The following is a 24,699-nucleotide window of genomic DNA, read 5'->3' on the forward strand; positions in this document are numbered from 1 at the left end:
ATGCCATCGCACAGACGCCGGAATGTCCTCGAGCAGCATTCCCGCGCATTTCGAACGCGCATTCACACTCGGTGTAGGTGAAACGCTCGCTCCACCGGGAAGGCGGACGCGGCTTCCGTGGCAAGGGGGGAACGCGGCAGCGTATCGCGTCTGTCAGACGTGTGGCGCTTCGGCTCCGTCATTTTTTGACAGGAGCCACGACTCAAGTCGTTGGACCTCATCAATTTTGCTCACTTTGGATTCGGCAAGCTGATCGGCATCCGTGGACACCAATTTCATTCAGGTGGGCCCAGTTTTTCAAATTTTAAAGCGGGTTTTCCTTGCCGCCTCCGGCGCCGACTCTAAGCCTAACGGCTGCGCCGGCGTTCGGCTGCGAGGGAGCTCCTGCTTTCAGCGAGGTGACGGAGACGCCCGTTCAACGCGGTTATGACCCGGACGCCATGTCTTGGTCGACCGTTCCCGTCACTGTGGAACCCAAATCTGCACCCGCGGACCCGATCCGCAATGAATCTCTCCTCCGTCTACTTGAGCGTCGCTCCAGACGAGAGGCCAAAATAGCGGCGGACGCCTCGGCAACCGCCGAAAATGCTACCCACCAAGCTCCCGCCTCGCAAGCGGCGAAGGACTCCGGCCGTAAGGGCCGCACCCCAGTGACCAAGTGGAGGCCCAAGCCTTTACCAAAGTTTCAAAAGAACGACTTTGTCATCGTGATCAAGCCCCGGAAATCGTTGGCCATCCGGGACGCCTTTCAACACGGCGAGCTCGGTGCCGCGTTCGGCGCTTTCCTCCGGGCGCCTCAGGCAGCCGAGTTGAGCCTCCTTTTGAGCAAGGAACAAAATTTAATCCTCGCCAGCATCCGGAACGCTCACGTCGCAGACCGTCTGCTAGGCGACTTTTCTATCAAATCGACCATAGGAGATGTGCCTCTCGCCGGCCATCTCAAAGAACACGAAGCGGACGTATGCTATGGGGTCATTACGGTGGCCAACCAAGAGACGTCTGAGTCTCTCCAACCTTGCGTGCAGTGGAGGAGCGCAACTTTACTCGATATCCGCAAATTCGGCTCCTCAAGCAAGGCTCGGCTCACTTTTGCCGGCACGGTGAGGCCTCGATACGTACACTACAACTCCGAGATTGTCACAATGCACCAATATTTGCGCACTATTCCGGCCTGCAGTTTGCGTGGAACTGTCGGCCATCGGGCGGACTCTTGTCCCAACCCAACACAAGACAAATGTGGCATGTGTGGACAGCAGGCACCAAAAAAGAGGGGGTGCGGGCCCCTCACCAGTGTACGCCAAAATGTGCCGTTTGTGGTGGTGGCCATGCCACGAACTCGCGGGACTGCAGTGCTAAATATCAGCATACCAAGGCAGCCGCCCCTAAGGGCGGGAAATCCAGCGGGACGGGCAGGCAGCCACGTCACCAAAGCAGCGATGCTTCAAAACGAGAGACGCCTACTAGCGGGAAGGACGTCAAGAGCTGTCCAGTGCAACCACCGCCTCCACACGGCGGCCAGGAGAAGCAAGCCCGCTCTCAGGACAAGAATGGCGCGGCCGGTTCCTGGGCCAGCGTCGTCAAAAATGGCAAACAGGTGAGCGGTTCAGGCAGGGTTGCATCCTCCTCCCACCCCCTTTCCCCTCCCCCTCGCTCGGCGGCTGACGCTGAGCTCCACAACCTTGTAGCTTCTCTCCGGGCACAAAACGAGATGCTACTTGCCAAAATTGAAGCCTTAGAAGCTAAAACAACGCCCCCTCCTCCTAGTACCCCCCGACGCGGACGCTATGGAGAGCGAGACGGCGGTGGCGTCGGCTCTGGAACCTTCCCTTGCCGAACTCGAAGCCCGTCTTAATGCCAAAATTGACACCCTGTTGGAAACTGCGATGGAACGCCTCATCGCTAGAGTCATGGAGGCTATCCCCTCTATGATCGCTCAACACGTCGCGACTAATACCCGCCTTTCTCGCAGAACCGGTCCTCTTAAGGACGTATCTGGTCGGCCCTCCAGATTGTCCCGCCGAGTAAATGACCTTGAAGATGACGAAGACAGCTGCCCCCTTCCAGTTGCTGAGCTGCAGCCCCTGGTATCTGGCTCGGGGGCAACCTCACTTCCACATCTCACCTCTAAATCTGATCATGGCGGGACACCACCGGTGTAGGCGCTCCCCTCTTTCCAAATCGGCTTCCCCCATTACGATTACTCAATGGAACTGTCGGGGGCTCCGGTCCCGTTCCAAGCGTGCCGACCTCCGACTTTTCCTTTCAACCTTTCAGCATTTGCCTGCCGTAGTTGCCCTCCAAGAGCCAGGGAAAGGCGCCGTACTAACAAATTATACGACGTTCCAGTAGGATCCCGCGTCTTGTCTATTAGTCCATAGAAATTATACAGCCAACCAGGTCGACTTAGACGTGCAACTTGAATACTCCTATGTAATGGTGACCCTCCTCCCACTCCGCAAACAGGACCCACCGCTACACATACTGAATGTATACTGCAATCCGAAATTGCCGAATGTATCATTTGCGGACCTCTTTAGCCGCGCACTGAGAGTTGCGGGTGGAGACCCCCTCCTGATTGTGGGCGATTTCAACGCTCCCGCTCGGATGTGGGGTTACTGCCGTGAAGAGAAGCGGGGACGCAAGTTGGCGGAGCTTGCGTCAACGCTGGGCCTCAGTCTTCACACTGACCCAGTCCACCCAACTCGTATAGGCAACTCCGTGACTAGGGATACATGTCCGGACTTGACCTTCACCCGCAACATTCAGTATGCAGACTGGGTCAACACCGAGGAAACCCTCGGCAGCGACCACTGCCTCCTGAATACTACGATTAGGACCCTTCCTTTCGCGCGACCAACAACACAAGCCCGACTCCCAGATTGGACCGAGTTCAGGCAGAATTATAACAATGTCACACCCATACATGAGCAGGGCTACCAGTCTTGGTCACAACAATTGGTCTCTGGCCTTCGCTCCTCCGAAACTCAAATTCAGCTCTCAGAGGCGGTCTCCGACGTGGACAACCACCTGCTCCATCTCTGGGAGGCCCGGCATTGCCTCGTCCGTCGGTGGCGCCGGCAGAAGCACAACCGGAAACTTAAAGCTCGCATCGCCGAGCTCACTCAACGAGCGGCTGAGTATGCGTCCCAACTCGCCGACTCCAACTGGGCGGCCCGATGCAATACGGCCGCGCGGCAAATATCCAGCCGGAACACATGGCGACTCTTTCGCGCCCTAATTGACCCAATGCAAACACGCACGGAAACTCAAAAACACCTCCAAAGAGCAATACACAGCTTTCAGGGCAACACAAATCCATTGGCGCACAAGCTCCGGGACCAGTACTTGTGCACCACCCAGGACTCCCGCGGCCGGCGTACTCTTATGCAGGTTCTGAGAACGTTGAGCTGGATCAACCGTTCCAGCTCCACGACCTGAGGGCGGCCCTGGCAAAAATGAAACGTAGCACCGCTCCGGGTCGGGACAAAATTACAGTCAAATTGTTAGCCAACCTCCCCGACCCAGCATACCTGTCTTTATTGAATTACATTAACTCTATCTGACTTGGGGAAGTGCCACTACCCATCGAGTGGAAGACCGCCCTGGTCACCTTCATTCCTAAAGCTGGCAAGGCCATCAACACGGACAACCTCCGCCCCATCTCTCTGACTTCCTGTGTGGGCAAACTCATGGAGACGATGGTACGTGACAGGTTGTCCGAGTTCATGGCATCCAAACACCTTTTCACAGACACCATGTTCGGGTTTCGCCCACACAGATCTGCACAAGATGTCCTGCTACAACTATATCGGGCTGTCCTCGACCCCGTGGAATACCCTCACAATGACAAGGTCGTACTCGCCTTGCATTTGAAGGGTGCATTCGACAACGTTACCCACGAGATCATTCTCACCCACCTCTCACAAACTAACTGCGGCAGAGATGCCTTTCAATACATTCGGCAATTTTTAACCGACAGACAATCTTACATTCGGATCCAGGATAAACATCATGGCCCTTTTCATTTAGGAACCAGGGGTACACCCCAGGGCGCGGTGCTCTCTCCCCTCTTATTCAATTTGGCTATGATGCGCCTACCGGCCCAGCTGGACGCTGTCGCCGGTGTGCAGCATGCGCTGTATGCTGATGACATCACCCTGTGGGCCACGCAGGGTTCCCTTGGAGACATTGAGGCTAACCTGCAGGAGGCGGCGACCATAGTGGACCGTTATGCTCGCCGCTGAGGCCTCCAATGCTCCACCCAAAAGTCTGAATTTGTGCACATACGCCCCTCACCAAAGTGCACAGCCAAAATTTCATTGTCTCTCGAGACAGGTCCAATCCCTGAAAATATCGAAGTCCGGGTACTGGGGATCTTTATACATCAAGACAGACGGTCAGAAACAACATTGGCCAAACTCCGTCAGGTGGGGGACCAGGTGGGCCGCTTGGTCCGCCGGGTTTCTAACAAGCGCGGGGGGTTACGATGTAAGGACGCCTTGCGGCTGGCGCATGCATTTGTAACCAGTCGAATTCTATATTCGACTCCATACCTCCACCTGCGGAAGCAAGACGAGGATTCACTCGAAGTCATCCTCCGCAAAATTATTAAGCGGGCTCTAGGCCTCCCCGTGACCACCTCCAACAAGCGCTTCCTGGGGCTAGGCATGGTGAACACATTTCGGGAGCTCCGGGAAGCCCACTTGACTAACCAATACACACGTCTTTCGAAGACATCGTCGGGTCGCCGCTTCCTTGCCCGACTACACATCCAACATACCACTCTCATGGAAGAGCGCGTACGTATTCCATCCCAGTGGAGATGCGCCCTCCACGTGCGCCCTCTTCCCGCGAACATGAACCGTGAGGACCATAATGGCCCGCGCCTGGCGCGGGCGGAAGCCCTGGCCCGCCACTATGGATCGAAACCCGGCGTATTCTACGTGGATGCCTCAGGGCCCCAACATGGGGGATGGTACACAGCCGCAGTCATCCACCAATCCAAAACAGTGAACGGCCTTACTTTCAGAGCCCGTGACATAACACGCGGAGGAGGTCGCCATTGCGTTGGCTGCATCTGATTCCAATTCAAAAACAATTATTTCCGACTCGCGAGGGGCATGTCGGAACGTCGAGCAGGGCTGGGTACCGTATCTAGCCTACCGCATTCTTCAAAACAGCGTCTACACCGGTGACTCCGCGCACCGGCGTATCGTTTGGGCTCCCGCTCACATGGGCCTTGAGGGAAATGAGGCAGCTGACGCCGCCGCCCGCGCGCTCTCTCACCGGACATTCCCCTCCGACCCTGACGATCAGGAACTCGAATTTATTCCAGCTTACACCTTCAAAGACATCATTTTACTCTATCAATCTGGCCATGGTCTTTAACCCCGCCCGTGTAAAGGTCTGTCAAAGGCGGAGGAGCGGCTTCTGCTCCGCCTGTATAATAATACTTTGCTGTGCCCGGCAGCTCTGAAACACTTCGACCCTTCTTTCTCGGGCAGCTGTCCGCACTGTGCGGAGAAGTCTTCGGACATCTACCACATGGTGTGGGCCTGCCCCTCCAACCCTGCTATCCCCTCTCACCCCAACCCAACCCGGGAGGACTGGGAGGCGACCCTGCTCGGCTGCTCTGACCTGCAGGCCCAACGGGCCTTGGTCGGGCGAGCCTGGGCGGCGGCCGATGCCACTGGGGTCCCGAACTGGGGACCTCCACCTAGTATTTGTAAGGGCTGGCCCCCACTGGGTCAGCTCATGCATAACCTCCTGTATTATACCTGTACATAAATGTTTTCCACCACCATCCGTGGCAATCCAGGCGCTCACCCAACGCGCGTCTCGGGGTAAGTCGGCGTTCCGCTGTAGCCATGCCGTTGTCTTCCCCCACGACGAAGGCTTCTAGTGGTTGTATTAAAATGACCAAGTATTCAACCAAGGAAAGCCATGTATTACCAAGCCTAGCCATCAATATGCTTCGCATCTGACTAGGCTTAACCTTAGCTAAGCCTCAGCCATTTTTCTTCACCTCAGCAACATCAGCGAAACGCTTTCCATTCACCTATTTTTTCATTCTAGGAAACAAAGAAAGTAGCACGGGGCAAGTTCGGCAGAGTATGAGGGCAGAGGAATAGGGGTCATGCCATTTTGGTCCAAAATTGTCGTAGAGACCGGGCTGTGTGAACTGGGGCATTGCCATGATGGAAAAAACAGTCACCCGTCCGCCACAAATCTGGCCGCTTCCACCGTACACTGTTGCCCAATCTTTTCAAAACATCCAAGTAGAAAGCCTGGCTAACTCTCACACCCTGCGGAACAAATTCTCAATGGACGACTTCTCTCACGTCGAAAAAACAAATCAGCATTGTTTTGAGGTTTGGTTTCACCTGACGAGCTTTCTTGAGGCGAGGTGAATTTGAAGTTTTCCATTGGCATGATTGTTGTTTTGATTCAGGATTCGATTCAGGAACACTTGAGTTGTCCCCATAGCATCGTCCTTGTACGTCTTTCTTAATATTTCAAGAGTTTCCATTCAACTTTCTCCGAGCAAAAATCAGAATTTCACCGGCGCATGCTGTTTATGAAAATCAGCTATTGCAAGTTGCAGACACCAGTTTTATGAGTTTTATGTGCGTCTACTAACTGCGATGCGAGTGCCAGCCAGTGTGGTGTGTGTGTGAAACTCATCACCCGTGACATCACCGTGAAACTCATTGTATTATGCCATCATCAGCCTTCATTCGCACTTTCCTTTTCCTCCTCTTCCCTTTCCCCTGTGTGGAGTAGCAGGCCAGGGCCATGTTACCACCGGCCGACCTCTCCACCTTTCCCTCATTAAAATTCCTTTCTCTCTCTCTCTCAGCTATTGCAAAAACGACATTCACACAAAACAGTCGTCACTCTAAAACTCTGCCTAAACTAGTCTGACCTCCTGCAACGACGGCACTCGGCTTACTGACTCTAGAATGTTCGTTCTATGCGCTCCTAGTGGCAAAACGCGGTACCACAGAAGCTTTTCCGACCAAAAAATTTAGTCCGGTTTCTTCTGGGTACCCCCTCGTATTTCATAGTCCTGCGCGGCGGTCGAGTGTCGGCCTCATTACTGCCCTACTGACGGTGCCCAGTGCTGTGTCACTGCGCATGTGCTTGAAAGATCAGAGCATTGAGTTCAGCGGTTTTGTATTTTTTATGTTAACACAGAACAAAATAAACTTCTCTTTCCACGCCCGAGCTCGTTCAGAACCAGTGAAGTTTTTTTCGGCGCTGGCTTCCAGAGAAGTTTCGACAAGTGCAGGCGGGCCCCGGATCCACTACGACCCGGAGGATCCGCAACCAGCCTCCCAGCCAAAGGTGCCGTACCTTTGCCGGTGCTCGGGCAACCTCGTGACCTTCGTGAAAGCAGCAGCCCAGTAGGCCGCCCGTGACGTCATGGGAGGCCCTGGACCTGCTGCCCCTCCGGTGTTCCGTGCGCCACCCCCAAAGGCGCACTGTTTCCAATTCACTGTTACTTCCGACGCGACAGCTGACGACATCGTCGACGGCATCGAGTTGGTTGTCGGCCCGAAGGGGTTAGAGAGCCTCCAGCACCATGGAGGCATGAAGTTCTGCGTCGCCTTGGCCTCGGCTGCGGCGGTGGAGAAGATGCTAGTGGAAGGCGCCTTCAACGTGAACGGCACTTCCGTCCCAGTAGCCTGTGTGGGTCCCGCCGTGGTCCACGTGACGGCTTTTCGTGTGCCGCTGTTCGTGGGAGACGCGGCGCTGGCGGCGGCACTGAGCTCCTACGGCAAGGTGCTTGACATCACCCATCCCGTCCTCAAGGGCCGTCGTCACGTCGGCAACGGGACGCGCGTGGTCTGGATCGAGATGAAGCAGGCGGTGCCGAACTTCCTGACCGTCCAGGGCCACCGCGTCATGTTTGACTACCGAGGCGTCCGTATGGTGTGTTCCCGCTGTGGGCAGGGCGGCCACATCGGCGCGGCGTGTCGAACGCCGCGGTGCGCTCGCTGCGAGGTGTTCGGCCACGACACGGCCGGAAGCGGAGCGGCTTGCAGGCGCTGCGGTGGAAGCCACGCCACAGCGGACTGCCTGCGGGCACAGTCGTATGCGGCGGCCGCCGCCTCGAGGAACGACCCGAGCAAGGACAACGTGGCCGCGGAAACGGAGCACACCAACCGTCCGGACGCCGGTTGCCGACGCGGACCCAACGAGCAGCCTCCCGAGGGAGCCTGAGCCCGCCCCCGCGACGGAGGTGCACGGGAAGGAGCAGCACCACGAGGGTCACCTTCAAACGAAGTGGAGCCGTTCGCTGCAGTTTTTGCCGAACCCTTGGCGCCGCTTCCCGGCACGGACACCTACGACACCGTGAGCAGCAGCGACGAGTCGAGCGTGACGTCGGGCGACCTGGAGGAGGTACCGGAGAAAAGCACGCCGCTTCGCCCGACAGGCGACTTGACGTGCGGGCAGGTGTCAGGGCCGACGACTCCTCGAGGTGCGGACGACGCGCGCTTCCCGTCACCAGCCAGCCACACCCTCCCGTCAGCGACCCCGGCGTCGGCATCGGCTTCAGCTGCGAGCGTCGCCAAGACCACGCAGCAACCGGTGAGCGAGGCCGCAAGCGCCGACGACCACGAAAGAATGGACTTTTCCAGACCAGACTACAAACGTGCCCACCCTTAATCATCGGAATCCGCAGGGCCCGTTAACGGACGTTGTAGCAAAAAAGTGCCGCGCGCTTCAAGCGCCGCCCATGGCAACCCTCTTTAGGTTGCACGTTATGCCGTCGGTGCTCTTGGCAGTCATGGCGGTTGTGCATCTCCTCTCCCTGAATGTTGGGGGATTTCAATCCGTAGACAGAGAGACAGAGGTGATGCACTTTGCCAGGGCTAGGGGCGTCGACATCCTGTTTTTACAAGAATGCAATTTTCGTACTTCACTTGATGTGCTTAATTTCACCACCCGGTTTTCTGTTAGTGCTTATTTTTCGTTGACCGATTCTCACATGTGCGGTGTTGGTGTCGTTTTTGTAAACCCCTGTCTGCGCGCGGGTGCTCATTGCACTTTCGGGCTGGATGGCCGCACTCTTGCGGTCGATTTCACACTAAACCAGCGGCGGGTACGTGCGTTGGTTGTATACGCGCCAGCACGGCCGTCTAGTAGTTCTGATCTTTTTGAGCGCCTCTACTCATTCCTCCTTGATCGTTACCTCACTTTCATCGTCGGTGACTTCAATTGTGTTCTTAACATTGACCGTGACGTCCGCGGACAGGGTCACGGTCGCCGTTTTTCCGGTGCCCCCGCGCTCCGCGATTTCGTGACTCAGTTCCGCTTGTCTGACGAGTGGGTTCAGCTTCACGGGGATGCCTTTGGAGCGACGTGGGAGAGAGCACAGTCAGCCACTTGGATAGAGAGAGAGAGAGAGAAAAACTTTAATTTAACTGGAATTCGGGGCACGCCCCAGGGTCCCCGCACGACCCCACTGCACTCAAGTGTTTATGTTCCTAAGGTTCATAACACTGGCAGCACGGGCGGTGGCGATGGTCTGCACGGCCGGGTCCTCCGAGCGCAGCAGGGTCTCGCAGTCCTCCCAGGTCTTGAGGTTCTCTAGGTCCCGCGGGGGAGGGTCCGCCGGGCAGAGCGAAAGGATGTGGAGGGAAGAAGCGAAGGGTTCTGGGCATAGGGCGCAAGCAGGAGTGGGGAAGGAGGGATGATAGTGGGTTAGGGTAAGGGGCGAGGGGAGAGTATGTGTTTGTAATCTGCGCAGAAGTGTTGCGTGTCTGTTATCTAGGGAGGGGTGGGGCGGGGGGTAGAGCTGGCGAGAGGCTCTGTATGCCTGGGTCAGCTCACTGAATGAGTGCATGCGATCCTTCGCGAATCCTCGATCCGTGGCCACCTGAGCCCGGTTTAAAGCACCTCGGGCTAAAAGGTTGGCGGCCTTGTTTCCGGGATACCCGGAGTGCGCAGGCACCCATATCAGCTCCACTTGGCGGGGCGGGGGTGCATCGGGCGAGTCCAGTATGTCAAAAGCAGGGACATGAACTCGGCGTCGAGCAAAACTTAGAATCGCAGTTTTAGAGTCAGTTAAAATATACCGGGCTTCCGTGCGGGTTATAGCAAGTGCAATGGCGGCTTCCTCTGCAGCCTCTGGGGACGTGTCTGGAGGGAGAGGTAGTGTGAGGAGGGTGGATGAAGAGGAGTCCACCGCAGCTGCTGTCGCTTCATCACACGTGCAGGCAGCGTCCACCCATACGGCGTCCGGCTCGGGGCCGTACGCTCGATGGAGTGCCTTCGCATGGGCTCTGCGGCGCTGCTCATGGTGGGACGGGTGCGTATTCCACGGGAGCGGCCTGATGAGAAGCTCTCGGTGAAGGAATCGTGGGATGGCGAGGAGGGTTGGGTCGTTCGCCGGTATTTTGATTCGCAGGGAGTCCAGGATATGCCGACCTGTGGAAGTTTTTGTGAGTCTGATGTATTGGGCCTGTCGGTGGGCCTCCACCAGTTCCCCGATCGTGTTGTGGAGGCCCAGGCCTAGTAATCTGTATGTGGGTGTGTTGAGGGGAAGATGAAGTGCTACCTTGAATGCCTTGCGAATCAAAGCATCCAAAGCGTTTATGTCATGTTTGGATAGTTGTCAGTATGGGGTAGTGTACTGTACACGGCTGAGGACAAAGGCATGAATGAGGCGACATAGGTCGCGCTCCTTCATGCCTCTGTGATGTCCCGAAACCCTGCGGATGAGGTGCGATATCGCGCCTGCAACCTGCTTGAGTTTCTTGAGGGTAGTGGTGTTTTTGCCATCGTTCTGGATGTGCAGGCCCAATACGCGGAGGGTGCCAACCTCAGGTACCGGGTAACCATTCAATTCAATGGCAATGGGGGAGCGGGGACAGCGGCGGTTCTTAGGCCGGATGAGGAGCAGTTCGGACTTCTCTGGGGAGCAAGACAGTCCGATGGTCCGTGCGTAATTTTGGGTGAGGGTGGCTGCTTCCTGTAAGGGGTTCTCTATGTCGCCGTCACTGCCGTGGGTGGTCCACAGGGTGATATCGTCGGCGTAAAGAGTGTGCTTAAGGTGGGGAATAGTTGCCAATTTCCGGGCGTGGGGTATGAGGGTAATGTTAAAGAGAAAGGGGGAAAGGACAGACCCTTGAGGGGTGCTGATACTCTGAAGTGTGTAGGAGGGGTAAGACAGATGGCCGAAGTGTATCTCAGCCGTGCGGTCAGTCAGGAATGCTTGAATGTAGGCGTACGTGCGCACACCCACATTCAATGGGGATATAGCAGTCATGATCGCCTGATGTTCAATGCGATCAAAAGCTTTGGAGAGATCCAAAGCTAAGACTGCCTTGGTGTGACCTGGAAGAAGCGGGTCAAAAAGGTCGTGCGTGAGTTGCAGCATGGCATCCTGAGCGGATAGATGAGGGCGGAATCCCACCATGCTATGCGGGTAGAGATTGTTGTCCGCCATGTGACTTGTGTCTCGCCAAGACAACATGCTGGAGGAGCTTCCCGAGGCATGAGGTTAGCGAAATCGGGCGAAGGTTTTGAATGGTGAGTGGTTTGTTGGGTTTTGGTGTAAATATTACCTTCGTGTGGCGCCAGGACTGCGGGAGGTTACCCTCCCTCCAGCACTGGTTGAAGTATTTCGTAATGTGGACGATCGATCGGTCATCCATATTACGGAGCATGGAGTTTGTGATTTGGTCTGCACCAGGTGCGGAGTTGGCGCGGTGAATCAGGAGGGCCGCTCTTACTTCCGTCTCCGTGATGTCGGTGTCGAGTTTGGGATTTGGTTGTCCTGTGTAGTGGGATAGAGGTGTGGGGCCCCCTGGAGATGTGTACATGGTTTGAAGTGTGTCTAAAAGGGTGTCAGGATCGTCAATGTGTTCATGTGTGAGGCGTGTCACGTGGTGCTGTGCTGCTGATTTGGTGCGTGTGGGGTCAATGAGGTGTCGGAGGAGTTGCCATGCACGTTTGCTGGACAGGTTTCCGGCGATGCCGTCAGATATCTGTCCCCAGTTGGATCGAGAGAGCTCCTCAGAGTGCTGTTGGATTTGTGTCTGCAGCGCGGCCAGCCGCTTTTTAAGCGTTCTGTTGTGTTTGTTGCCTTTCCAGCGTTCCAGGATGCTGTGATAAGCCTCCCAGAGGTGGACTAGGCGTTTGTCAAGGGTCGGTGTTTCGGTTGTAGTTTCCATGTGGCGCGTGTTATGGCGAACGTCATGCTTGAGTGATTGCACCAATGCATCGATGTCTGCGATGGGAGTGTCTGGGAGGGCGGTGCGTGCAGCGTGAAAGGCATCCAAGTTAATGAGTTCGTGTGTAATATTTGCGTGACGGGGTGGTTTGTATGGGACAGTGATTTGTATAATGTAATGATCACTGCCCAGTGTATGTTGTGTTCTGTTCCAGGTAACGCCGCGGATACAGCGGCTCAGCGTCAGGTCCGGACTGGTGTCCATGCTGACACTGTTGCCGATCCGCGTAGGCGTCTGAAACGTGTTGTGCACAGTGAGTTGGAGGTTCTGCAGGAGCAGCCAGAGCCTGCGACCTTGATGTGTCGTGGTTGTGTATCCCCAGTCAGTATGCTGACTGTTGAAGTCCCCACCGATGAATAGGGGATGTTTCCCTGCTAGATGGTGTAGCTTTCGCAGAAGTGATTCTAGCGGGGCCATCGGCAGGGACGGGGGGTGGTATATGTTTGCTATAAATATAGAAGGAAGTGAATGTGTGTGATGTATAAGTTCCGTGATCACGCAGGGCGTCTCAGACGTAATGTGATAAGTTTTGTAGGTGAGGCTGCGGTGGATGAGTGTGGACGCCCTGGGTGGACGCCCACCAGAGCTCGCTTCGTTTGTCGTCAGCTGCGAGGTTCTCGCGTTCCCTGCTGGCGCCCGAGCCCTTAAGCGCGGTGGTGCTGCTTGTGTCACTGATGCGTTGTTAGGATGTTAGGCTTCGCTTCTACGAGTGAAACGCGACAGCGTCTTGCCACGCTGCCAGGGAGTCCACAGAACGCCATCATCCGCTCGGTTGTACGCCTTGCTCGTCGGTAAATTGGTTTTTGAGGAAAGGAAATGTATCTGTCTCGCATATCTGGGTAGACACCTAAACCTGGCCATAACGTAAGATGGGAGTGAACGAAGACACCGTATTCACTAGAGGCGCCTTTGTTCATTCTAAACCATCGAGCTGGCATGGCGGAGTGGTCAGCATGCTCGTCTCGCACTCAGGAGACCGGGGTTCGATTCCCGAACTCGACCAATTTCCTACCCGGTTTTATTTATATATCTGGCCTGACTAGAATAACCAACGCTCGGCAGCAACAAAAGGCGCGTGGCCCTAAGAGTGGACAGAGAGAGAGGCGGTGGCGACCGCACTTAGAAAGGAAAGCACCCTTGCCAAAAGCCGGCCCTCGGATAGGGTGCATCTGAATCGTGCTCGGGCGGCCCCGCTTCTCAGGCATATGAAACGTGGAGATGTAATGGGAGGCGGTTCGCAGCCTTCGGGCTGCGGCCGTGTATCCGTTTTTTCAGCCAGCGTCCGTTCCGGCGGACGCAGTTGTTGCGACGCGCGTCTTTTCTCTCTCTTTTTCTTTTTCCTCTATCTTTCTAATCTCTTCTATCTGCACGTGGCAGCGGTGGTGGCTCGGCTTGAGCCAGTTGGCAGGCCCGTGCACATTTCCTTTTCATCCTTCTCTCAGTCGCAACCAACCAACCGACCGACCGACCGACCGACCGACCGACCGACCGACCGGTTTGGTTGGTTTGGTAACCAAACCAAACCAAACCAAACCAAACCAAACCAAACCAAACCAAACCAAACCAACCAACCAACCGACCGACCGACCGACCGACCGACCGACCGACCGACCGACCGACCGACCGACCGACCGACCGACCGACCGACAGACCGACCGACAGACCGACCGACCGACCGACCGACCGACCGACCGACCGACCGACCGACCGACCGACCGACCGACCGACCGACCGACCGACCGACCGACCGACCGACCGACCGACCGACCGACCGACCGACCGACCGACCGACCGACCGACCGACCGACCGACCGACCGACCGACCGACCGACCGACCGACCGACCGACCGACCGACCGACCGACCGACCGACCGACCGACCGACCGACCGACCGACCGACCGACCGACCGACCGACCGACCGACCGACCGACCGACCGACCGACCGACCGACCGACCGACCGACCGACCGACCGACCGACCGACCGACCGACCGACCGACCGACCGACCGACCGACCGACCGACCGACCGACCGACCGACCGACCGACCGACCGACCGACCGACCGACCGACCGACCGACCGACCGACCGACCGACCGACCGACCGACCGACCGACCGACCGACCGACCGACCGACCGACCGACCGACCGACCGACCGACCGACCGACCGACCGACCGACCGACCGACCGACCGACCGACCGACCGACCGACCGACCGACCGACCGACCGACCGACCGACCGACCGACCGACCGACCGACCGACCGACCGACCGACCGACCGACCGACCGACCGACCGACCGACCGACCGACCGACCGACCGACCGACCGACCGACCGACCGACCGACCGACCGACCGACCGACCGACCGACCGACCGACCGACCGACCGACCGACCGACCGACCGACCGACCGACCGACCGACCGACCGACCGACCGACCGACCGACCGACCGACCGACCGACCGACCGACCGACCGACCGACCGACCGACCGACCGACCGACCGACCGACCGACCGACCGACCGACCGACCGACCGACCGACCGACCGACCGACCGACCGACCGACCGACCGACCGACCGACCGACCGACCGACCGACCGACCGACCGACCGACCGACCGACCGACCGACCGACCGACCGACCGACCGACCGACCGACCGACCGACCGACCGACCGACCGACCGACCGACCGACCGACCGACCGACCGACCGACCGACCGACCGACCGACCGACCGACCGACCGACCGACCGACCGACCGACCGACCGACCGACCGACCGACCGACCGACCGACCGACCGACCGACCGACCGACCGACCGACCGACCGACCGACCGACCGACCGACCGACCGACCGACCGACCGACCGACCGACCGACCGACCGACCGACCGACCGACCGACCGACCGACCGACCGACCGACCGACCGACCGACCGACCGACCGACCGACCGACCGACCGACCGACCGACCGACCGACCGACCGACCGACCGACCGACCGACCGACCGACCGACCGACCGACCGACCGACCGACCGACCGACCGACCGACCGACCGACCGACCGACCGACCGACCGACCGACCGACCGACCGACCGACCGACCGACCGACCGACCGACCGACCGACCGACCGACCGACCGACCGACCGACCGACCGACCGACCGACCGACCGACCGACCGACCGACCGACCGACCGACCGACCGACCGACCGACCGACCGACCGACCGACCGACCGACCGACCGACCGACCGACCGACCGACCGACCGACCGACCGACCGACCGACCGACCGACCGACCGACCGACCGACCGACCGACCGACCGACCGACCGACCGACCGACCGACCGACCGACCGACCGACCGACCGACCGACCGACCGACCGACCGACCGACCGACCGACCGACCGACCGACCGACCGACCGACCGACCAAACCGACCGACCGACCGACCAAACCAACCAACCAACCAACCAACCAACCAACCAACCAACCAACCAACCAACCAACCAAACCAACCAACCAACCAACCAACCAACCAACCAACCTTCTCCAGGATTATTTATATATCTCGCCTGACTTGAAGGGTTAATGACGCTAATTGGGTAATTAGGCAATGAACTAAACACAGTCCTACTTACATGGAACATCACTATACGACTCATTTAATTGGTTGCATGGGTACTAGCCAAATTACAATTGGCCCCATTTGAAATTCGCGCACTGTGACGTCACGACTGTTTCGACCAACTGAAAAGCGGTTTGGTTTATGGTTTGGTTTGGTTTATGGGGCTTAACGTCCCAAAGCGACTCAGGTTATGAGGGACGCCGTTGTGAAGGGCACCGGAAATTTCGACCACCTGGGGTTCTTTAACGTGCACTGACATCGCATAGTACACGTGCCTCTAGAATTTCTCCTCCAAAGAAATTCTAGCCGCCGCAGCCGGGATCGAATCCGCGTCTTTCGGGTCAGCAGCCGAGCACCATAGCCACTGAGCCACCGCGGCGGCAACTGAAAAGCGTGCCATTTCTGTCGACAACTCTTGCTTACAACGGTCAGGCATTAAAGGCTTCCGCCTTAATATGCACCATCTAGCGATCGAAGAAACATTGCGTAAGGGGGTCACACACCCGAACGGACGCTCTGCGCGCGTATTCCGCACGAGCTCCCGCCTTGAGACCAATTTTCGGAGGAACGCGCTGTGCGTTGGACTTGCTTTTTATGGGAACGTCTGCAGGAAGTTGCCCTGTACCTGTGGACACCATATTTTGGCAAGTGTTCCCCCCCTTTGGGTTTTTTTCACGATTCGTACTCGACCACGGTGCGGCAAAATTAGGCCTAATCTTTATGCCGAGCCGACGCCTGCGGCGCCGGGCTCCAGGGCCGTGCCTTGTGGTTGGAGGCCTTTGCGAGGCTGAAGATGATGGAGTCTCCGTTGCGGGAGAATCTATAACGCCCGATGTGTTCGAGGCGGGAGAATGAGCCTGGGTTTTGAAGGATCAAGATCGCTTCAAAAAGTCTGTGTGCGGGGACCATTCCGAGAGTAGGCCTACCGAGAAACAGGCGCGCAGCGACGGGCGCCAGTCGCACGGAACAGCCCAAGCCAAGCGGGGGAAAGCGCCGGTGTGGAAGAAACAGGGGCCGTTTCTGAAGATGCCAGCCAACGACTTCAAGGTTGTGTGCCGGCCCAAGAATTGGGACTTGAGCATAGTGACGCCGAGGGAGCTCGGATATGCCCTGAGAGCGGCAGCGGAGCTGGCGAACGCGACTGCGGTGGAAGAAGACCTGGTGCGGGTCAATGAGACAAACAACACGATGACGGTCAGCGCGCCGTGTATGAATCGTAGTGGGGCATATGCGAATGTAAAGACGCTCAAGCTGGGCGGTCGTGACCTTGAGGTTTCGGCGTACGTGGCGGCGCCGGAGAACTCTGTGCGCGGAGTAATTTACAATGCGTGCAACGGATGCTCACTGTCAGTAGTTCGCGCAGGATTCTTGAAGAGGAACGAAGACATGGAAATTTTGGATGGGCAAGTCAAAGGCGATTCAGGTCACGTTCGGGGGGAAGCACGTTCCCCGGCAAGTTGTTTATTGGAACTGTCTGTACGCTGTGATCCCGTATAGAGAGTTAGTCGAGACCTGCTATAACTGCAGACGAGTGGGACATCGGGCGTACGTTTGCTATCGTCCGAAGACTAATCTGTGTCGCCGCTGCGGGAAAGAACATCCTGCACCACCGGAGCGAGAGTCGCTGACCTGCACGCCGGACTGCATCGTGTGCCATGGGGCGCACAGCACGTGAAGTCGGAACTGCAAGTTTCGCCTAGCCCGTCAGCAGCCGACGGATCTGGACGCCCTTGAGGTCATCCTTCGCAAAATTGTTAAACGTGCCCTTGACCTCCCCATCACTACTTCAAACAGCCGGCTTATGGCCCTTGGGGTGGTGAATACTTTCCGGGAGCTCCGGGAGGAGGAGGAGGAAAACTTTTATTCCTATTTACAGTGAGAGGTCGATGGGGCGAGCCGGAAGGGCCCGCCCCTTACAAACACTAGGAGGGATCCCTGTAGCTTCCGCAGCGGCCCGGGCTCTAGCTACCAATGCCTGTTGGGCATGGAGTTCGGAGCAGCCGCGCAGGGCAGCTTCCCAGTCGTCTAGAGTGGGGTGGAGGTGGGGTGGGTAGGCAGGATTGGAAGGGCATGCTCACACCATGTGGTAGGTGTCCGAAAACTCCTCCTCACAGTGCGGGCATGCGCCCGAGAAAGAAGAATTGAAGTGCTTAAGTACTGCCGGGCACAGTACAGTATTGGTATAGAGGCGGAGAAGCCAGCGCTCCTCCACCCTGGTGAGGCCTTTACAGGGAGGCGGATAGAGACCATGAAAATTTTGATGAAGAGAGGTGATCTCTTTAAAGGTGATGGCCGGATTGAAATTGAATTCCGGATCAGGCTGCGGATGAGGCGACGCCCGGTGAGTAAGCGCGCGGGCGGCAGAGTCGGCTGCCTCGTTCCCCTTAAGACCCGCATGAGCCGGAGCCCACACGATGGTACGATGGGTCGGAAACCCTTTGTATTCGTATGCGTGGAGAATTTTGAAAGCACGGTCTGGAATATACCCTTGCTCAATATTGCGGCAGGCGCCCCTGGAGTCCGTAATAATGACTCGGGACTCTGGATCTGCGGCGGCCAGTGCAATGGCAATCTCTTCCGCAAATGTAATGTTTGGGGCACGGAAAGTAAGGCCCTGAACTGTAGTGGTTTGGTGGATGACAGCCGCCGTGTACCAACCCCCGTGGTGTGGGCCGGCCGCATCCACATAGAAGACACCTGGCTTATGGCCATATTGTTGAGAAATAGCCTCCGCCCGCGCGAGACGGCGACCATCATGGGTGTCTGCAGTCATGTTCTTCGGAAGGGGTCGCACCTGGAGTGCAAAGCGCCAGGCTTCAGGGATGCGGACCCGTTCTTCTGTATGTGTTGCGTAGGATATGTGTAAGCGGGTCAGAAGGCGGCTCCCCTCAGGTGTTTTGCTTAGGCGCAAGTATTGATTGTTAAGATGAGCTTCTCGTAACTCCCCAAAGGTGTTGGTTATCCCCAGACCGAGGAGACGCTTGTTGGACGTCGTTATGGGGAGGTCGAGCGCTCTCTTATAAATCTTGCGGAGAACTACTTCTAAGGCATTCTCATCGCATTTGCGTAGGTGCAGGTAGGGAGCCGGATATAAAATCCGGCTGGTCACGAATGCATTGGCCAGCCGAAGGGCATCTTTGCATCGTAGTCCACCCCTTTTATTGGACACCCGGCGGAGCATCCGACCCACCTGGTTTCCCACCTTACGTAGCTTGTTTAGGGTAGTGTCTATCTTGCGCCTATGATGAATGAAAAGCCCCAGTACCCGGATCTCCTCGTGTTCAGGTATCGGTCCGCTAAGTAGGGAAAGGGCAATTTTGGTTGTGCACTTTGAGTTGGGGCGTATGTGCACAAATTCAGATTTGCTCGGGGAGCATTCAAGACCACAGCGACGAGCGTATTCGTCCACAATAGCTGCCGCTTGTGGCAGGTTGGTCTCGATGTCTCCAACCGATTGTTGTGTTGCCCAGAGGGTGATGTCGTCCGCATACAGAGCGTGCTGCACACCGGCGACCTCTGCCAGCTGGGTAGGGAGCTTCATCATGGCCAGATTAAATAGTAATGGCGAGAGGACAGCTCCCTGTGGGGTCCCTCGTGTGCCAAGTTGATATGGGCCATATTCTGTGTCTTGCAGCCGGATATAGGATTGGCGATCTGTAAGGAATTGTTTGATATAATTGAAAGTATTGCGCCCACAGTCTGTTTGCGACAAGTGGGATAGGATGATCTCGTGGGTCACATTGTCGAAAGCCCCCCGCAGGTCAAGTGCGACGACTACTTTATCATTGCTGGGGTGCTCGACGGGGTCGAGAATCTCCTTGTGAAGTTGCAACAGGACATCTTGTGCGGACCGGTGTGGGCGGAAACCGTACATGGTGTCTGCGAAAATGTTTTGCTGTTCCAGGAAAGCCGACAATCTGTCGCGGACCATAGTCTCCATCAGCTTCCCCACACACGAAGTGAGGGAGATGGGCCGGAGGTTGTCGGTGTTAATGGCTTTACCTGGCTTGGGAAGGAAAGTTACTAGTGCCGTTTTCCAATCTCTTGGGAGTGTTGTGCCTCCAATCCAGATAGTGTTGAAGTAATCGAGGAGAGTTTCGTAGGCGGGATCTGGGAGGTTGGCAATAAGCTTTACCGTCACCTTGTCCCGGCCTGGTGCTGTACCTCGCTTCATTTTAGCCAGGGCCGCTTTTAGGTCATGGAGCTGGAACGGTTGATCCAAATCCGCGTTCTCGGAACCTGCATACGAGTACGCCTGACCACGGGAATCCTGGTGTATACTCAAATATTTGTCGCGGAGCGCATCGGCCAGTTTGGCCGTGTCTCCAGTGAAGTTATGTATAGCCCTTTGAAGCTGTTTTTGTGTCTCAGTACGGGTTTGTGCCGGATCAATAAGGGCGCGGAAGAGGCGCCACGTACTCCGACTCGACATTTGCCGAGCTGCAGTGTTGCATCGGTGCACCCAATTGGAGTCGGCGAGTTGGGCCGCGTATTGTGCCGCCTGTTGGGTGATATCCGCGATGCGAATTTTGAGTTTCCGATTGTGTTTTTGATGACGCCAGCGGCGGACTAGGCTGTGTCTTGCCTCCCAGAGGTGGAGGAGATGGTTATCCACCGCCGGGCTCGCCTCTGAGAGTTGAACATTTTGCTCGACTGATTTCAAGTGGGATACTAGGTGTTGGGACCACGTTGAGTATCCTTGGTCCATTATCGATTGAAGATTGGTGTAGCTGCTCCTAAATTTGGTCCAGTCGGGTAGTTTTGCATTGGCCTGTGGTCTTGTGAGTGGCTTGGTATGGATTGTAGTGGTAATTATGCAGTGGTCGCTACCGAGGGATTCCTCAGTGTTCCTCCAATCTGCATAGCCAATATTTTTCGTAAAGGTGAGGTCCGGACACGTATCGCGTGTAACGGAGTTACCTATACGAGTGGGTTGCGCGGGATCCGTGTGAAGAGTAAGGCCCAGGGTGGAAACAATACTCCGCCAACTTGCGTCCGCGTTTCTCTTCACGTGTGTACCCCCATAAGGTGCTGGGAGCATTAAAGGCCCCAACGATTATGAGGGGATCCCGATTCGCGACCTTCAAAGCTCGGCTGAAGACATCTGCGAATGTAACATTTGGTAGCTTTGGGGGACAGTAAATGTTGAGTATGTGCAATGGGGTGTCCTGTTTGCGTAGCGGAAGGATCGTCACCATTACATAGGAGAAATTAGCGCTAAGAACCAGGTCAACCTGGGAGGCCGTGTAATTTTTATGTACGCAGAGGCAGCTCTGCGCATCCTGCTGGTACACCGTGTAACTGGCAAGGGTGGCGCCATTTCCTGGCTCCTGAAGGGCCACCACAGCAGGTAATTTTGGGAAAGTTGTAAGGAAAAGGCGTAGATCGGCTCGCTTTGTGCGTGCCTTGAATCCGCGACAGTTCCACTGCACAATTTGAATAGGGATCGAATTGCTTCGCGGGTGCTTCCTATTTCTAGGGGCGCCCGCCATGATCAAGGGTAGAGTTGTGAGTTTGGAGACAGGAGGCTTGAGAGCCAGTGGCTCCAAAGAGAGGAGTGTTCTCTATACTGGGGATGACACAGGGGACCTCTTCTTCTTCTCCGGCGATTCGACGCCTAGACACTTTGAGCTGCCGGCATGCGAAGGTTTTGACCGGGCCAGCGCGCTTGGGAGCGCGGGTGAGTTGAGCGAACTGAGCGGTTATGAGGTTTGGGATAGATGCCGCAAGGTGGCTAATTTTGTTGAGTGCCGCCGTAAGTGTGGCATTGATTTGCGTTTCGAATGCGGATATTCTGTTGTTAACTTGAGTTTCGAGCGCGCTCACTCTCGCCTCGAGTGCCGTGAGGGCATGCGCAGCCTGTCCTGAAGGGGTTGCGTCGCTTTCCATTGCCTCTGCTGCGGGTGAGGAAGAGGTGAGGTTGGGGGAATTTTGGCGGGCCTCCGCTATTGCGAGGCGCTTTTGAAAATTTGCAACCTGCTCGCGGAGAGCAGATATTTCTTTTTGTTCGGCAGAGATTGGCCGTGGTTGGGATTGGGAAGGGGGAAGGAAGGGAGAAGCTGCCCTGCCCGCGCCGCTCACCTGGGAGTGTTGCTTGACAACGTTTGCCCACGTCTTGGAGTGCCGTTCTGGGGAGGTCCGAGGGGCTTCGCTGCACCGGCTTGAGGCGGCGGTGGCGCAGCTGGAGGTTTTACCTGGCTCCCGGTAGAGGAATTCACAGGCTGGTCCGTGGCTTCGTCGGCAGCCTTGGCCTTCAGCTTGTCCGGGCGACGCTTGCCATGCCTGCGTCGGTTCCGCTTCGGTTTACGTCCGCGCTCGGCATGCGGGGGCTGGATAGCGCGATACTTAGCCGTATACTCAGGGCCCCCCGTGGCATGGGCCCCGCCGCACACTGAACACTTTGGGTTGCATTGGTGAGGGGCCCGCACCCCCTCAACGAGTAGAGCCTGCTGTCCGCACAGGCCACACCGGTCCAGCCTCTGGCCGGGGCAGGCGTACACGCGGTGGCCGACCACACCGCAATGTCGGCAGGCTGGAATGGTTCGCTGGTAAGACCTAACTTGTACAAGCTCCGAGTCGTAGTGCACGAAACGTGGCTTCTCTGTTCCGGCGAAAGTCAGTCTCGCTTTGTTGGATGTGCCAAATTTTCGCACTTCCACGATGTTGCCGTAGCGCCAATGGAGCCTAGTACGGAGCGAGTCCGTAGTTTCAGAGTTACGGACGGTAATGACGCCGTAGCAGACGTCCTTGCCGTCTTGGCGCAGGTGCCCCACAAGGGGGACCCTCACGTCGGGTCCATTAAGTTCAAATTCGCCGATGATACGGTCGGCTAGCTCAGGTTTCGCAGTCTGAACAATAATGAGGTTTTGTTCTCTTACCGGTATTATGGTAAGGTCTGTTGCGGGTTGCGTGCCCAGGAGAGCCGTGAACGCCCGGCCCTAGCCGGTCTCTGGAAAGTCTCGTACAACGAGACGCGGGTCCGGGGCTTGATGACGACGACGTAGTCGTCTGGAGCAGGCTTGCATGGGAATAACAGGCGGTTTCCACTTCGTGAGCAGTCGCCGACTGCGGCCCGCCGCGCGCGGGGCGGGTGACTGCTGGTTTCCGGCGTGAACGCCGGCCGCGTCTACAGACGCCGGCTTTAAGGCTTGGTCTTGCGCTCGGCGCAGCACTGCGGCGTTCAACGCGGCGCTGCGAAATCTTGCCGAATCTGGGCCTCCGGTTGCCGCTGGCGTAACCGTTGCCGAAACTGGGCCTTCGGTTGCCGCTGGGTTAACCGTTGTCCAGTGCATGTTTTCGGGGTCGTAGCCTCGGCAGGAGATTTGCGCAGTCGCCATACTGGCGTCAGTGGCCAGAGGCCCCGATGTGCCGGGTACCGGTTCGGCCGTTAGGCCTAGCCGCGCCACCGGCCCGATCGGGCCATGTGTTGCCCGAAAAAGGGGTTTAACCGGGCCCACCTTGGAAAAAACTGGTGCCCAGATGTTCCCGACAGCTTTAGGTGCACGTTGGGGATGATCTTGCTAGGGTCAGGCGGAAACTTCCGCTGCTCCGGCTGAAAATCGCCGGAGCCGAGGAGCAGCACGTCTGACTCCCCGTGCGAACGCGCGCGTTCCCTCAGCTCCGGGAGGCGCACCTTACAAACCAGTACACGCGCTTGTCACTCACGGAGTCGGGTCGCCGCCTTCTTACTCGACTCCATATCCAACACACCCCTCCAATGGAAGACAGGTTTCGCATCCCGTAACTGTGGAGACGTGCCCTCCATGTGCGGCCTCTTCCAGCAAACATGTCACGTGAAGACCATAATGGTCGGCGCCTTGCACGAGCGGAAGCGCTAGCCCGATATTAAGGCAACAAAACAGGTGTATACTACGTGGACGCCTCCGGCCCTCACCACGGGGGATGGTGCACGGCCGCGGTAGATCACAACAGCAACACAGTTAACGGCCTCACTTTCAGAGCCCGCAGCGCAACACAAGCAGAAGAGGTCGCGATTGCTCTCGCGGCCTCAAATTCCAATTCAAAATACATAATCACCGACTCGCGAGGGGCCTGTCGGAACGTCGAACAAGGCTGCACTCCCTTCCTAGCCTATCGAATATACCAAAATTGCATACGGTATACAGACCCCGCTCACCGTTACCTCATATGGGCCCCTGCTCATCAGGGGTTGGCAGGAAACGAGGCAGCAGACGCAGCTGCCCGCGCGCTCTCTCACCGGGCTGTTTTCTCCTCCCCACCTGATCAGGAACCCGATTTTAATCCGGTCTATACGTTCAAAAATATCGCAACCTAATATCAAGATAGCCATCGCCTTTACCCTAGCCCCTGTAAAGGCCTCAAGAAGGCGGATGGGCGGCTCCTTCTCCGCCTCTTCACCAATACATTGCTGTGCCCGGCAGCCCTAAAACATTTCGATCCCTCCTTTAGTGGCAACTTCCCGCACTGTAGTGCGGTGTCTTCGGACACCTATCACATGGTGTGGGCCTGCCCCTCCAACCCGGCCATTCCCCCAATCCCCAACCCAACCCAGGAGGACTGGGAGGCGACCCTGCTCGGCTGCCACGACTTAAGGCCGTTGTACGATCGTTTCTGGGCGGATCCGCCAGCGAGCGAACCGCTCGCTTTCGGCCTTCGCTCGGGCGTGGGGCGGAATGGGTGTTGTACGATCATTTTGGAGCTGGCGGACGAGGCGGATGGTTTAAAGCGTTCCGATTGGCGCGCCCGGGATTGCCGTCTGTCCAATAGCATATGCTCCTGTTGGCAACCTAGACGGCGCGAAAACGTGGTCTTTTTTTGCTCCTCGGCGACCGGCACTTAGGCTGA

At 57.3% G+C, this 24,699-nt stretch overlaps 1 protein-coding gene across 1 annotated transcript in view; it reads left to right on the top strand.

The window, feature by feature from the left end:
• The first annotated feature begins 281 nt into the window (after positions 1-281).
• The window catches only part of LOC149361815 (uncharacterized), a 31,518-nt gene continuing 7,100 nt past the window's right edge, over positions 282-24,699 (top strand). Inside the window, exons 1-3 of the mRNA XM_089567471.1 lie at positions 282-1,594; positions 7,292-7,406; positions 16,765-17,067. Of these exons, the coding sequence (XP_089423597.1) occupies positions 441-1,594; positions 7,292-7,406; positions 16,765-17,067 (1,572 nt within the window). The 5' untranslated portion in view covers positions 282-440. The remainder of the gene's footprint in view (positions 1,595-7,291; positions 7,407-16,764; positions 17,068-24,699) is intronic.

The sequence above is a fragment of the Amblyomma mixtum genome, chromosome 2 (genome assembly GCF_055824585.1).
Source record: "Amblyomma mixtum isolate Tamu chromosome 2, ASM5582458v1, whole genome shotgun sequence".
Taxonomy (NCBI): Eukaryota; Metazoa; Arthropoda; class Arachnida; order Ixodida; family Ixodidae; genus Amblyomma; species Amblyomma mixtum.